This window comes from Eptatretus burgeri, chromosome 5 (assembly GCF_056783735.1).
Source record: "Eptatretus burgeri isolate ZD-2024b chromosome 5, Ebu_testis_v1, whole genome shotgun sequence".
Lineage (NCBI taxonomy): Eukaryota > Metazoa > Chordata > Myxini > Myxiniformes > Myxinidae > Eptatretus > Eptatretus burgeri.
Window position 1 is genome coordinate 79,293,906 of NC_140965.1, and position 16,688 is coordinate 79,310,593.

Sequence of the window (16,688 nt, forward strand, 5' to 3'; positions counted from 1 at the left end):
CCGAAACGATGGAGGCGGTTTATTCTTTACAACCCAAACATGGCGGTTCTAATCGCTCTACCGCAAACGGGACGAGGAAGGTGGCACGAGTCACTTTTCACTGAGTTGATGATGTTTATTTGTTTTTATTATTAACCAGAAATAACAAGACTCGGCAAGAAGAGGGATCCGGGGCGATTCGACGGGATGGTGTGGGATCGGGCGTGGGGAAAACACAGACAATTCCAATGAATATACAATTCTCAAACCCTCTAAGGTGCCAAGTACACACACACACACACACACACACACACACACACACACACACACACACACACACACACACACACACACACACACACACACACACACACACAACGTAGCTACTTCTGGTGGTCAGGCTGGACCGTGGTGTGGACGCAACTGTCCCTGGATCAGCGTCGGACGAGCTAGCCTTGCTCTCGTCAGGGGGGCAGGAGAAACCGCAGTGCTATCGACCTCCTGGTCTTGGCCCAAGTCCGCCCACAGCCGCCAGGGAACCAGTTCTGGCGCCAAATTGCGAGCAGGAGAGGGAGGCAGGTCCGCCCGCCGTTCGACCCCGTACTCCGAGTCAGCAGAACCCCAGAGCCAACCAAGGTGAGGCACGAGGCTCAGCAAGGCTCCAAGACACGATGAAGAACACGATCGAATCAGCACAACAACAAGTACGCTTCCCGCGCAACAGCCTCCACACCAAAAAAACACGATCTTTTTGTCCCGATCTTCTTCCTCTTCTTTTTCGACCCCGAACAGAACCTTTTTATCCTCCCGTCCTCGTCACTTCCAATCGAGCCGTTTTATTGGCCCACTGCCGTCGCCTTCCGCCAATCGTGATCACGGGGCAGAGCCATCCGCAGCCCTGTCCTGTGATGTCACGGTCAGCCTCCAGGGACTACTAAAAGGGGTTTACGCAGACACACTTACCCTATCCCGTGTCCCTATCTAATTACGTGACAATTATCATTTCCCCCTTGAAGAAATGAACATTTACTAGACAACTTATCACCACTGAATTGCTACTTATTACATCGAGATCCTGGTAAACTCAAACAGCATGGCATACCTAATTAAACATCCTAATTACCCTTTGAATGCATACCCCCCCCCCTCAAACGTAACAATATTTAAAAGTTGATGATAGACGCTCTCAAAAGGCACCCTCAATGCGAGGATGTGTACAAGTGTTTAGTATTTAAGGAGATCCAGATCCTGTATATAAGAGCCGAGTCCTAAAAGTTTTGTCTTCACCAGAAGAAGAAGAACAACAACAACGTGGAGCTCTCTTTGAGCCACGTTCGCTACACGAGACGCGGCTAAAAATGTTACGAATGGGACATTGCTTGCAAAGTCTGGGAAAGACTACTTCAACATCGGCAAAATGTGACCACTACTTTGGCCAGTAGACATTTCGGGCATTCATGTATTCTCATGAGACCTGTCCTGCACACACGGCCCAGTTTAAGGCAGACTAAACAATATGGGATCATTGCATTTGTAAGGAGGGGGTGTAACCTCCTTTTGAAGAAGATATGAGGTTTTGTTTATCATTATTTCAGGCACCTCTAAGTTTCTGTTTTTTTCTATGAAACATACTAGAATATGTATTTCCCTTTTCCACTGGTTCCGGTTCGTGAGCGACGGTGGCGGTTCTTCTTCAGGGTCTCTGCCAACTTTCTCAAAGATACGTTTTCCGGTCGTTTCTACTGTTATTTTGTTTTCTCTGTGTTTACTGTATGTTTCTAGTTAACCTCCACCATCTTCGAAGATGGATGGAGGTTACTGTTTTCACCCCTTTCTGTTTGTGCGTTTGTTTGTTTGTGAACAGTATTACGGAAAAACTCCTCGACGGATTTCGACGAAACTTGGTGGGGGGGTTAGGATGGTCCAAGGATCATGCCATTAAATTTTGGACTTGGTCCCCCCCCCCAAAATAAAATTGTAAAAGAATTTTTTTTTTGCATTTCTACATGTTTTCAGTGATTTCCAACCCCCCCCCCCAAAAAAAATTTAACCCCCCCCAAAAAAATTGTGAGAAATTTTTTTTTGCATTTCTACATATTTTAAGTGATTTCCAACCCCCCCAAAAAAATTGTTTGAGAAAAAAACTTTTTTGCATTTTTACATGTTTTAAGTGATTTCCAACCCCCACCCCCAAAAAATTACCCCCCCCAAAAAAAAAAAAGGGAATTTTTTTTTGCATTTCTACATGTTTTAAGTGATTTCCAACCCCCAAAAAAATTGTTACCCCCCAAAATAAAATTGTAAAAATTTTTTTTTTGCATTTCTACATGTTTTCAGTGATTTCCAACCCCCCCCAAAAAAAATTGTTACCCCCACCCAAAAAATATAGAGAATTTTTTTTTTGCATTTCTGCATGTTTTAAGTGATATCCAACCCCCACCCCAAAAAAATTGTTACCCCCCAAAAAATTGTTAGAGAAAATTTTTTTTTTTGCATTTCTACATATTTTAAGTGATTTCCAACCCCCCCCCCCAAAAAATTGTTTGAGAAAAAAACTTTTTTGCATTTTTACATGTTTTAAGTGATTTTCACCCCTCCCCCAAAAAAATTACCCCCCAAAAAAAGGGAATTTTTTTTTTGCATTTCTACATGTTTTAAGTGATTTCCAACCCCCACCCCCACCCCAAAAAAAAAATTGTTAGAGAAAAGAACTATAACTCTGTCAGCACTGTTGACATCATATTTAATGAATAAGATATAAGGTTCACTTGAGTGACCCAGCAGTATTGGCGGCAGAGGTTTTGCACTCTCCCGATTGCTCCCCCTCAAGTTCTGTCTTGTGTTAATTGTTGAGTTTTCATATCGGGTTTTCCTTGAGGCCTACCCTTCTTCGCGTTTGTGTGCACGATCTGTTTGTTGTATTTTCTCCTTATCACCTTCAGTTTTTTATTTTCTCCATTTTTTTTCCCTCCACCCTCCTTCTATCCCACTCAACTATACCCTCTGTTTCATGTCTTAAAATTCAACAAAAATACCTTTTCTCCTCACACTATACCCCACATAACACGTGACTTCCTGCGCCGACTCTTCTTCCACCTCATTCTGCCGATCCACCATCTACTACTTTTGTCAACCCACATTCACCATACACCTTCACAATTTTTTTTTCTTCAACCTTTCCTTTCCCTAATCTTCACTAATCTTAAAAAAAAAATATTTTAAACTTCATTCTTTTAACCTTTCACGTTACACCTCCTGTAACCATGTTTCTCCACCCCCTCTGCTTCTTCCTGTAACTTTTGTCGAACTACCAGCTTCCTTCTGCATTTGCAGATCCGAATTCACCAACACCTACACTATTTTTCTTCAACCTTTCCTTTACCCAATCTTACGAAATCTTTATCAAAAAATAAGTCTCTTAAAAAGTTTCAACTTCCTCTTTCACACGTGTGGTTCTCAGTATTGTATCACAATTCACTACTCTTCTTCTTATTCTTCTTGTTCTCCTTCAAAAGACTGTTTTCAATTCGACCTTTCCTTCATCTCGTGTCTAAAACATCCCACCGCTACAACGTTTCTTTTCTCCATTCTCTTAATTCCCCTTTTTTGCGTCCCTCATGTAGTGTCTTTAATCGCATCTCTGATTGATTAAAAAATTTTTTTTAAATCCCAGTTTGCAATGGATGCTCATGTTCCATCAATCATCCCTTTTTAACCAACTTCAGTGCCAATTCACCCCACCTCCTTACATCTTCCTCCTCCTCACTTATCACCTGTTATCCCCTCTCCTTACCCTTCCCATCTTGCCACTCATCCTACCTCCGCTCTTGGCACCTCTTCACTGTCTTCTGCTTCAGTATCAGCTGGTGTTCTAACATCTGTCGGCTCCATTCTAACTTAACAGATGTTACACTCTCTCAATCGCTCCACTCATTAGCACAAACGTGCTCCTTTCTTCTTCTCAGCACACCCCCCCTCTTCACAATCCTTCAAATGTTGTACCTCCCCTTGCCCGCTCTCTTCTTCACCACACCTCCACCAAGTCTCATCCTTCCCCTCTTCCCACCACTCCCATCGCCCTCCTACACCTTGGCCGTGCCTGCTCTTGTCACCTCTCCCTCTCAAAGTAACCTTCACAATCTTTCCCGCTCCAAGCTTCCTTCTCAGCCTTCTCAAAAACTCCCCCTCCCCCTCACCCTTCTCCCTCAACTCTCCCCTCTCACTCTTCTCCTTCCAATCTCCCACCTCACTTCCCCTTCCCAAAGTTGCCCCCCTCTCATACAAAGATGCCTCCTCCCCCCACCGTCTCTCTTCCATCTCATCACGCCACCTCCAATCGAAAACTGCCCTCTGACCCTCTCTTATTACTCCCCACCTGTACTTCAACACATCACCACCGAGCCTTTTCTCCTCATCCGGTCCTTTCCCCGAGCTCTTCTGCAATCCCCCACACATTTTCAACAACTCTCCTTACCCCCCTCCTCCTCCCTCATCCGACCCTCCCCCACCCCTCCCCTGCAACCAAAACCTCCCCCACCCCTCTTCTGCACCCAAAACCTCCCCCTCCCTTTTCCTGAACAATGTGGACCTCAACCATCCAGGGCTTTTACTCAAACCTGACATCTTTCCATGCAGAGTGCCACTGAAAAACCAGACATATTCTGCTTAACAGAAACTTTCCTCCTTCAAGACGTCTCTGACTCCCTAGTATCTCTCCCTGATTACTCCCTCCTCCAGAATGACAGACCTGAACCTCGTGCTGGTGGCGGAGTTGCTCCCTTCATCAAAGACTCTAGTCCTCACTCACCATGTACTCCCCTCTCTCTCCCCACACCCCCAGGAATACCTCTGGCTACAACTTCCCCTCCACTCCAACCTCATGTTTAAATGTGTGTTGTACCATCCACCAAACAGTGATGACTCTATTTACATCTCGCTCTCTGAAAACATGGATCAACTTCTATCCTCTCATCCAAACTCTCTCTTCCTCATATGTGGTGACTTCAATTGTCACCATGCCAGTTGGCTAGGTGTGGATACTTCTCTCACCTGCCATGGCACTTCAGCAAAAGACTTCTGTGACTCATTGAGAGTGACACAATCTGTCAATTTCTGGACCTGGATCTCAAGCAATGGTACTCCATCTCTTCTGGATCTGATTTTGATGAATTTCCCTGAGAATATCTGCTGTTCTTCCTCTGCTCTAATCGGTTCATCTGACCACATGCTTGTCAAAGTAGACATCTCTCTGACTGTTATTAAAGAACCACCCTCAGCACCGTCTCGTCTCGCATTTCACTCATGCCGACTGGAAGGGAGTTCAAGCAGCCATCAAACTTCTAGAATGGTCTCCCATCACTACTTCCTCCGACGTCAACTTGTTCTGAAAATTCTTTCAAATAAACTTGCTCACTCTCATGCACAGATTTATCTCATCTCATCTTCAGTTGTCCTACACTTCCTCCCACCCATGGTACACTGAAGCTTGTGGCGAGGTAGTTGTCGTGAAATAACTTGCCTTCACCTCATTGAAGGCAAATCGAACTGAAGCCAATCTCAGTTCCTTCCACAAAGCTCGGAACAAGTGTGTGTCTACCTTTAGGAGAGACAGAAAACAACATCTTTCTCATCTCAAGTCTGAACTCTCAAACCTGTCTCCCTCCTCCAAATCCTTGTGGCATCTAGTTAAATCTGTATCTGGTGTATGTTCCCCCTCCATCCCCTCCCTTACCTCAAATGTCTGCACAGCTGACGCTGCACGTGAAAAGGCTGAATGCCTAAACTCCGTGTTTGCTTCTAAATCTTGTTTCCCAAACCCATCGCTTTTGTACCCACCTCACCCAGTCGCACCAAACTGTCCCTGGACTCTATGTCCTTTTCTACTGACAAGGTGGAGAGCTTCCTGTCAAACCTCGACTAAGATTCTGCAACTGGTCCAGATGGCATCAGCCCACGTGTCCTCAAAACCTGCTCCTCTGCTCTTGCTCACCCTCTCTCTGTTCTATTCACCCTCTCATTTACTCGAGGTCATCTGCAATCTGCTTGCAAACACTAAAAATCAGCAAACATTAGTGCTCTGCATAAAAAGGTGCAACGACAGACCAATCGGCCTTCTCCCAATCAGCAAGGTTATGGAATCAATCATCGCTTCAGACATTAAATCCTTCCTCTTCTCCAATGGCTTGATTTCCGATCATCAATTTGGTTTCAGACCAGCTCACTCTACCCTGGATATTCTGCTTCTGCTCTCCCATCAATGGATGGAGATCCTCAATGCCAGACATGAAATCAGAGCCATATCCCAAGACATATCACATGCTTTTGACAGTCTGGCACCCTGCCCTGCTCACCAAACTCTCTTCCAATGGTATCCAAGGCCATCTCCACTCATGGATCGCAGACTTCCTCTCCTGTCGCAGTCAATGTGTGGCCCTAAATGGAGTTCTTTCATCCCCTCTTCCTATCCAGGATGGAATTCCTCAAGGCAGCATTCTGGGTCCTGTTCTTTTTCTGGTTTTCATCAATGATCTCTGACTCTCTGGAAAATCGTCTATCTCTTTGATGATGACTCCACCCTCTGCTGTACCATCTGTTATCCCTCAGATAGGCAAGCAGCAGCCTCTTCACTCTCTGCAAATCTGATAAAAATCACAAGCTGGTCCAACACGTGGAACATGTCTTTCAACCCTGACAAATCTCACTCTCACTTTGTCTCTCCGAAAGGAACATCTGGAACTCCCTCCCCCTCCCCCATCCCCCACCCATGTACTTTCTCAACAATCCTCTTGAAAAAGTCCTTTCATTCAAGCTTCTGGGTCTCACCATCTGCCATATCTTTCCTGGGAAAGCCACATTTCCAAGCTGGCCTCCAAAGCCAGTTGCTGACTGGGCATCCTCCGTCGTGCAAAGTCCTTCCTTGGCCCACCTGAGCTCCTGACCACATACAAAGCTTTCGTCCACAGCCTGATGGAGTACTACTCTCCCCTCTGGGCTGGTGCTCCCACCTCTCACCTTTCTCGGCTTCATGCTGTGGAAACCAAGGCATTTAGGATCACTGCTATCTCCCGTGATGAGGCTGAGTCTTTGAGTCTCTCACTCTCACCGCAGGCAGGTCGGTGGCCTTTGTCTTCTACCGTCTCCTCTCCAGCCTCGCCCCGCCTCCCCTTGCTCTGTGATATTCCTCCCCCCCCCATATTTCCACAGGATGCTCAAGGTCTGCCAGCAACCCCCCTTCTGGTAAAACTATCAAAATCACTGCTCACCTTCACTCTTTCATTCCTCTCTTTTCCTTCTTTTGGAACAAACTCCCACACTCTCTTCGATCCCAATCTTCCCTCCAAGTTTTCAAAACAGCTGTTCACCACCATCGCTTATCTTTCCCCCATTCAAAATCTCGATCTTTTCTTCCCCTGCTAATCCACCCCAAACCCACCTCCTTTAAATTCTCTGCTTTCCTTCCTGAAGGTCCCTGTTGTGTAAGGACCTGAAAGTCCCTGTCGTGTCCATCTTGTTTACCCTATATACCCCACCCCATCACTCTCCCTTCCACAGATCTCCTTTTGTCTCTGTTCCACACTGTTTTTTTTTCCTAACTTCTCCTGCCCCTCGTCACCTGTTCCCCTTGTTGTACGTTCTGTGTGTTAGCTCTCATACGAGCCTAGACAGTGTATTCAAAAACGAAAAAACAAAATTAATACCTCCTTCTATTCCCTTGTGTAAGTGGAAGTAGTTCATATTATAACGATGTTGCCAGATTTGATATTTTCAGTCCAGTTGATCAATGTTTACATCTACATATAATTACTTGTATTGAATGTACAAAAGCCTTGAGGTCCTGAGACAAATCAAGACAAAAATCTCAATGAGCATGAAAAAAAAATTAATTACCAGCAAATTACTCGATGCAAATTCTTTTGTTTTTCATTCCTTTGTACACACACTCTAAAAGATCTGTCCTATGTGTCCTGTCCGGGTTTAATCATTCAACATCGTACGTTTTTTTGTATGTCTGCAATAAAGTTGTGCATTTCATTTTTTTCAGAAGTACTTGCAAACCATAGTTAATATTATTCTAATTTAAAATCATTTTGCATTTTTAATACTTAATAATCAGATGATCACTGTTTCATATCCTACTACATGAAATGCTGAGTTTGTAATCGTTAAATGTTGGATCTTTGTGTCAAAATATATGCTAAAGCCTGTTGATTGTGTTACGAAAGGCAATTTACACCAACAATGAATGTAATCGCATGTAAAACCGTTGGATAATTTTGTCCCATACGTAACACACCGTCTTTTCTTTAATTACATAATCATCATCCCAAGGACTGATGACATATCTACATATATATATATATATATATATATATATATATATATATATATATATATATATATATAATTGTGGGTATTCTCCTTGAAGATGCCCAACATTAGAATACAAATCGCTGAAATCAATGACTATCTTCATTGCTTTTCAGAGGGTTAAACTTTCTGAATGTCCCATACGTAACGTGCGCGAATTATTGGACGCCCTCCACAAAACATCGGTAATTAATTTCTTCTTACTTTTTTTTTTCCAGTCAAACCTCCCCTATTCCATGTTGCTACTCTCTATCTTGTTTCTCGTAGCTTCTTTCGTCATAGCCATGGACATCTCAGGACCCTTCGTAAACTTCTCACTGAAACCCATGGGTGCTGTTGGACGTTCTTTCTAGAAAACGGCCGAACGTGGTCCTGTGAAGTCAACAATCTGAGATTCATATTTTCTGGAATCAAAAGGTTTATGGCCGGATAGTTTTCCTGCTACCAACCAGTCATAAGTTGTGGACTGAGGTGGGTCTTTAGCTGAGGATACTGGGCCCCACCTGTGGTCACACCTTGATGCCAACCGTAGAAAAATCCTTGGCACGGGTTTTGAATCATTTCAGTGTGTGCTGTAAACTTGATTCCACGCAGATGTTCTTTGAGTCGTCCAAAGGGATGAATATCACAAGGTGACATATGGATTGTACACAAGATGGTCTCTAATTTCCCAATCTAATCGATATCTGTTCGATGGTGCCATTTGCTGTGTGAGGGCAAGCAAGAATAGTTGCTTAACAAGTCTGTAGGACTGCACATTTCTGGTTTTTTTCCCCTGTTAAAGAAATCCTACACATATTAAACCGTTTAAGGCCACAAACATGATTCCAGCCAAGAGCTGAATCTTGAAAAAAATGATTTTTATAGTGGGGACCTAGAATCTCCTTTCCTTGTGTGCTTTTGACACTGTCCTGGACTGATCAACCCAGGTCTCATCACCCATCAGTTTTCTTTAATAAATCATCCCATCTCATCTCTGGTAGCATTCCAGCCGCTCTGTTGCAATGGTCGCACGAGTTCTCTTTTGATCAAGCAAGAGGTCTTTTCGTACCCACCTTAGACTGACGTTGAATTTCAAGTGAGAATGCTCGAGCGTTTCCACACTTCCAACACGCATCCAGTTTGTCTGCAATTTCACGTGTAGTAATCCTTATATTCTCCAAAATGAGCTGTTCATCGTTAATGTTTGCTTACATGATGTAACAGCAGTTTGTTATCGGTGAGAATGCTCTAGATCGCTCAGCAATTCACAGCCATTTTAAAAATTTTAATCACTGCACTGTCCAAACGCTCAACTATGTGAAAGACTAGCATCACCAAATTGAACAGATGGTCTTCTGAGAATGAGAGCTGGTTTGATGGTTTCCTTCACAAGGAGCACCTCTGTTCCATGGCACGCCTAACTATTTTGGCTGTCACCAGTGCCACCCTGATTTTTTAACACAAAAATTTATCAGTGGTGACATCATTTTATAACTTGCTCAGGATAGACAAATCTCTTAAAATTTCAGCATTGGACGATTATTTTTCAAGAAATTCTGCAATAAGAAAGTCCCATCAATGTTGAACCACTCATAGTTTATTGTAGAAATAATGTTTGATTTAAAATATAGTGTATGACATATATCCCAGTGCTGTATTAATACGTTCACCTTATATCGGATGCGAAGTTGCATTGACAGTTCGTCACAAAAGCCAAGGTCCTTTGATCGATCGACGTCCAACCAGCATTTAAATTTTTTCTGATATCCATAGTCAAGGCTCGTGGAAGAGCGAGAACGCAGAACGGATCAGGACACAATGTTAGAGAAGAGGGGGGAAATGCCAACAGCAGGGCAGAGAGAGAAAATGAATGGAGACCAACAACAAGGGATGAATGGGTAAGGATGAGGGGTAGGGGAGAATGCAGCGGGTGGGTAAGATAGATGCGTAAGCAAAGGTTGGTTTAATGGGTGTCGAAAAGATCATGGTTTTGTATGCGGGGAATTATCTAAAATGGAGGTGAACAGCTGTCTTGAAGACTTGGAGGGAGGAATGGGATTTTAGAGAATGTGGAGGTTTGTTCCACTGATTGGGGGGGGGGGGAGGAACAAATGATTGGAGGTGAGCAGTGATCCTGGATTTAGGTAGTTTCCTCAAAAGGGGGTTGCTGGTTGACCCTGTGCATCCTGCAGATACCTGGTTGGGGTGGGGGAAGGGACAGAGAGTGCAGGGGATGCAAGACCAGAAACGAGGCAGAGTCAGACAGAGACCACTGACCCGTCGGCGATGAGAGGAAGTGATAAGCCCATCAGACACGTTGTGTGTGAGGCAAGGATGAAATGATTGGATTTTGGTGAAGATCCAAATCTGGATCTGAGAATTTTTTTTAAGTGATTCTTCACCATTGGGAGATTGGGCTAAACTAATATATATAGCACGAGGTCTCAAAAAGTTGGACGGATTTGGCCGAAACTGGGTGGGCAGGTTAGGTGTGTGACAAGGAAGAATTGATTCGACTTTGAAGATCCGAATCTGGATCCAAGAATTTTTTTTTAAGTGATTCTTCACCATTGAATAGTGATGGGGCTAAAATGACATGTAGCACGATATCTCAAAAAGTGATGGATGGATTCGGATGAAACTTGGTGGGTGAGTTGGTTAGGTGACAAGAACAAGCCGATTCGATTTTAGTTCAGGTCCAAATCTAGATCCAGCCTATCAGTGGGATACACACCATAAACTAATCAGCCTGGCAGAGATATGCTCTCGACCGAGTGCCCTTCTCGGTTTTAACCTTCAATGTTTTGAATATTGTGGCATTTTCCAAGAACGTAACCTCCACAACAATAAACGTTTTACCGTACTGCGTTTAAGATTTAAATACTCTGTTCACGACAGCTCCTCCCTCGAGAAACTATTTGCAATTACCAGATGGTTCTCTTTCCAAATGCTGTCAGAAATTGCTCGTTAACGCAACGTGGTTGTCCATCCAAAAATAACAAGAAACTTCATGAACTCTTACGATCTTCCCATATGGCTTAAAATCTAATTACAATATTAACACTCACCTCCGTTATACTCTGCTCACTTTTTACAATTACCATCTTGCCTTGATAAACATTACTGAGTCATATCTAATAAACAATTTTTCAAGTATCAAATCATAAGCATACAATCATAACAAACTCCAAATTGTCGTCCAACGCGGCTCCACTTGAATGCCTTTCCTGGCTTGCCAAGCGGTTACCTAAAGATTTGGGCCAATTATATGTGCTTTGTAAACAGCTCGGTAAAAGTTCCAAACAAATGAGATATTGTTTTTGACATGTTGCTAATTATTTGAATCTGAAGCCCTGGCTTGTAAGACAAATTTGACTTTTAACTCTCAAGTGAGCTCATGTCATTGGAGACAATATGTTCAAGGTGAACGTGAGGTATCGTGCCAGTTTGCTGCAGGTGCTATACAACACGTCGGTGTTGATATTCCACAATCTCTGCTCGATACGCAAGACCAAAGCGAAAGATCTGGGGTCATATCTCTGCTTCCAGCATTGATCTGCAGGCAGTGTGAGCTTGGATTAAGACAAAAAAAAAAGTTCCACCAAGTTCCACCACGCCCAAATCTGGTCTAAGCTTTATAACACTTGGTTTCGTCAAGGAAAATGCTTCCCACCTCAAGAACGATGCTCTTCGAGTGACCGAACGAATCCGGATTGCACATCAAAGCTGTCCTTTCGATCATCGGTGCTAAATTCTAAGTGAGAAATCTTGATGCGCATCGGCAGATATTTTAACCCCAACCATTCAACTTCATTCTAGTAATTTCTCAGTTTTGCTGTGACTCAACAAAACGCACTATTTCAGCATTTACTGCCTTCTTGATGTGTGTGCAGCTTGAAAGATTCCATGCCATAATTAGAGCTTGCTTTCTCAGAATGTCCTTCCCATGATACTCATCCCGATAGATTTGTTGTAACCTTTCAGTTGACTTCCTTTCTTCTGTCCACCTTTTTTCAGGTGCTGGTTTTGGAGCTCTTAATGGCCTTCGTCTGGGGCTACAGGAGACACGAGACATGCAGTGGGCCAAACCACGCAACGTCCAGTAAGGCTCTCTGTGGATTTCAGACTGCATGGGGCTAAAAACTAAGCTCGGCTCATAAGATGGTAACAATCCAGTGTCCCGGCCTGCTTTTAAAGGAAGAAGGTTGTTGCTCCTCAGTTTCATTTGTTGTTGAAGCATGTGAAATGATTACCTTTGAGGACCCACCGACACATCACGGATGCAAAAACGATGGTAGAAGATAATGCCCTCCATTCCCTCCCATCCTCTTCACACTTAAGTTCTCGACTTAACTCTCAACCACTCCTACCTCTGCGTTCATCATCGGCCGAGGGCCTTTGATGCATGATGGAAGGGTATGTACAATTATAGATAATCGGGAAGAGAGGAAGGACCAGGGAGACGCATTGTAAGGAGTGGGATAACAGGGATTGCATGACTTGACCGATAACCTTCCACCGCACTCCCACACGAGCAAAATGTTAATGGATGAAGGATTCTGAGTTGGCCGTATATTTTTATTTGGTTGCAAAGTTCGCAGCAGATTGAGATCGGATTACCTTTATTGTTTAAAAGGAAGGTGGCAAAAAAAAATAAAGGAGTCGAAGATGTCACAACAGCAGAAATATTTCCACAACTGCAATCTTAAGGGACTGTACACATATTACATCTGCGAAAGCTATTTGACAGTTTCTCTGCCCCCTGCTCCCCCTTCCATAACCTCTATTTTCCAATTTATCTCCCTTGTTTGCATGTATGGTCCCCTATCTTCAATTGGGTCAATGTCGTCCAAACAATGCCAAGCCTTTTTTCAGGTGATGAAGATGACTTGCTTACTTTCTTTTACAGAATCCTCAACATGGTCACAAGACAGGGGGCTGCTTGGGCAAATACCCTTGGATCTTTGGGTAAGCAGTGTGAACTGGTATCCTAGAGGTGGTGGGTTCTAATACAGCTTAAGTCAGCAATTAAAAAAAACAAACAAACAAAAAAACCCCCACGTTTGGGGAATAAGAAAATGTCTCAAATGGATTATTCATTTAAAACCAAGCTGGCTCACAAATCACCTCCAGGAATGGGGTTATTTGCTTTCCCAACCTGGTTTTGTTTGGTTGTGACGAGTATGCTTTTTTTTCATTGCCCAAAGTCAGCAGCTTTGATTTATTAAGACTTCGATCTTATCACGCATTTGGCTGATGGCAGCAGGGTGGATGAGAGAATGATACAGCCAACTTGTTTACACCGTTTTGTGTTTCCATTCGGCAAGTTCATACCCCCTCCTGGTGAAACTCCAAAAATCCAGAATCGCTGCTCGCATACACTCATCCGTTCCTCCTTTTCCCCGCCTGTGGAACCGATTTCCTTTCTTCAATCTCGTTCTTCCCTCGATATCTTCAAGACAGCCATTCACCACCATCAATTGCTATTTTCATGATGTTCTCAAATGGCTGTTTTGAACATTGCCACTTACAAACTTTTATACATCATTGTAATTTCAAGGATAACCACAAAGTGTGCTTAGTTTTCAGAACATGAGGTTATAAAGCAATCCAGGTTAATATTAAAACCACATTGTTGGACAAACATCTATTTGACAGCACAATTCCAAGATAGGAGACCCCATAAAAAAATGACCTCTTCAACCTGTTGTTACTTTTTTGATGAGGTCATACCCATGCGCACTCACGCTGCATCATCTATGTGGATAAACCTGTCCAGTATGAAACATGATTTAAACTATTGCGCATTTGAATGCACTTTCACGATGAACCATCTAAATGTTGTTTTAATAAGTTTAAGTTTCTCTCTATCTTTATCTATTTCCCTCTCCATCCGAAATATCCCTAAACCTTTCAACATTGTCTTTATGCTGATGGACACTGACTCGGGTCTTCAGAAAAACTGTCTTCCAGAGTGTACATTTAATTTTCATGATGATGAAGGCAAGGGGCCTGATAAGTCAAGAAAAGTTTGAAGACAATGAAGGCAATTCATCAGTCGCTTTTATGGGAGCCGATTGTGACACTGCCAAGAGACCTTTGATTCGGATAGTTAAGTATGGGTAATTTGTACAACTCAACAATTCTGAGGAACAATGAAGATGTCTGGATAGGTTCCAAGAGATATGAATAGCACACCGAGAAGTACAAAGAACGGGACAGGTTAGTTAAGGTTTGTGTGTGCGTGCACGCGCAACCACGATTCATGTGCATGTACAATCACAATTACGTGTGCACGCGTGCGCTGCCGCCACCACCGGTCGCCATCTCCACTCGCGAGTCACGAAGACTGAACCGGGGAGCCTTCCCCGGTCCGGAAGCATCCATCTTTACCCCAGCAAGGAACCATGACTCGTGAATCATGTTGGATCCTTATTAATGCTCCATTCCATCCTCCGTCCCCAAAGCGGCAATGAGGTAGATCCACGCAACCGCCTGGGTACACCTGATCCTACCCCTGCTCGCCCGAGCATGGTGCACCGCTGCCACCGGTAGCCATCTCTACACACGGTCCCACCGAAGCTTGATCACACCCATACATTATGGTATGGAGTCGCAGTGTGGGAGAGAGTTGGCAAAGCGAGTTATCCTCAGTGGGAGCGATAAAGCACACCAAGCTGCATAGCTGTTATATTCAGCACGGTCCTCGACCCCACCAAAGCTCGGTTATACCCTCGACTGGATGGAGTTGATAAGGCCCTCTTGGCTGCAAGGCCAGGCCGTATCCCAACTGTGTCAATCAGCACGACATTGGGAGCACGTATGTGGCCCTCTGCTCCATCGTAGCTGCAGGCCAAGGCTGCATCCGAAACTCATGTCGAACGGCACGACACCGGATGCCACGTGTGCGGTCCTCCATCCCAACAAAGCTGTTACCCTCATCATGGTCTTTGCTCCCATCAAAGATGTTATTCGGCGTGCGCTTTGGTCCCATCAGTCTCTGCAATTTTACCCGTTGCTTCGCTGACAGATTTAATCAGAAAATAACATGTTGTACTTCACATTCTGCTCTATTCACTGTAAGTTGCCCAAGATCATCTTCCATCTGTTTGAAAGTCAGCCGACATCACTTTTATTAGCCAACTACTTCTTCAACGGCCATGATTTATCCCATGTTCTTGCAGGGTTAGCCAGGGGAAGCTTGGCTCAAGACTTTCATGAACTGGCTGGCCAGGCCTGACATTTGACGATGGTTAGAGCAGAAATTGGTAATTTTTTTCAGGGTGCCAGCAATAGTTCGACTCATCACGAAGGACACCATGGGATCTTTAACGTCCACCAACTAATGCAGGCAAATGGGACACCGAGGGTTGGTAAATTCGCTCAACGTTTTACAATTGACTCGACTCGCTTCAGACCACTTTGTTTGGATTACATTCACTCTTTGCACCGAGTGGTGACACATATGATCTCCATCGTCGGTTTGCAAAGCCATCCAGCAATTGAGAATCAACTGTGGTTTCATCTTTTCGTTGTGGTTTCACTGAACTGTAAAGCAGACCCTTTGATTTTTGCCATTAACACTGCAGCTTTGTGGACATGGTGCTATGACTTGCTTGCTGCTCTTACCAAGATCCTTAGGAGTTGATGTTTCATGTGATATATATATATATATATATATATATATTAGTACTGTATTAAATGTACCTGACCCACAATTGGGAACCTTTTAGTTGGTGGATCAACTGCAATTTGTTAAATTCTCCATTTGCTTCATACCTGTTGTGTATAAATAAAAATCAAGGTTCATGGAAGAGAGAGTTGGCAGTGTGTAAGAAAGACAACATCCTGATGGTGGGACAACAGATGGACAAAAAAAAAAAAAACAACAACCTGAGAATGGACCAACGAGTAAAGGAAACGGTGACGTGCAATTATTGAAGGGATAGGTTGATAATGGACGGTGGGAAAGTCTAGGCGGAGATGGAAGATGACCTGAGGTCGTGGTGTACTGGCAAGTTGAAGCCCGAGAGGAGAGGTGGGACAAAATTGAAACAAAGGAGTCGAGGTGATCTATAAAACTCTTTTGTGAGGCTAAGAAGGAAAGTGGTTCTCAGAGGGAGGTATTGTTTATTCTTGGTGTGCATTGTCCTGTTTGAATTTTTCAGATTTAAACCTTTTATTTACTTATTTTTTCCAATTTTAAATTGTTTTTGAACTTTTGTTTAATTTTTCCATTAAAAAAATTTGTTTTCATTTGAAGTGCTACCAACTGGCTTATTACGAATTGGCTGTTATCATGATCTTAGATTTCAACCGGCTAGTTTGAAGTGTGCGTGTGCCCTGGAGTGACTGGGGAG

At 43.6% G+C, this 16,688-nt stretch overlaps 1 protein-coding gene across 1 annotated transcript in view; it reads left to right on the plus strand.

Annotated features, from left to right (window-relative positions):
• The window catches only part of LOC147026771 (mitochondrial import inner membrane translocase subunit Tim23-like), a 37,697-nt gene that overhangs the window by 20,182 nt on the left and 827 nt on the right, over positions 1-16,688 (plus strand). The window contains exons 4-5 of the mRNA XM_085882576.1: positions 12,346-12,430; positions 13,238-13,296. Of these exons, the coding sequence (XP_085738702.1) occupies positions 12,346-12,430; positions 13,238-13,296 (144 nt within the window). The remainder of the gene's footprint in view (positions 1-12,345; positions 12,431-13,237; positions 13,297-16,688) is intronic.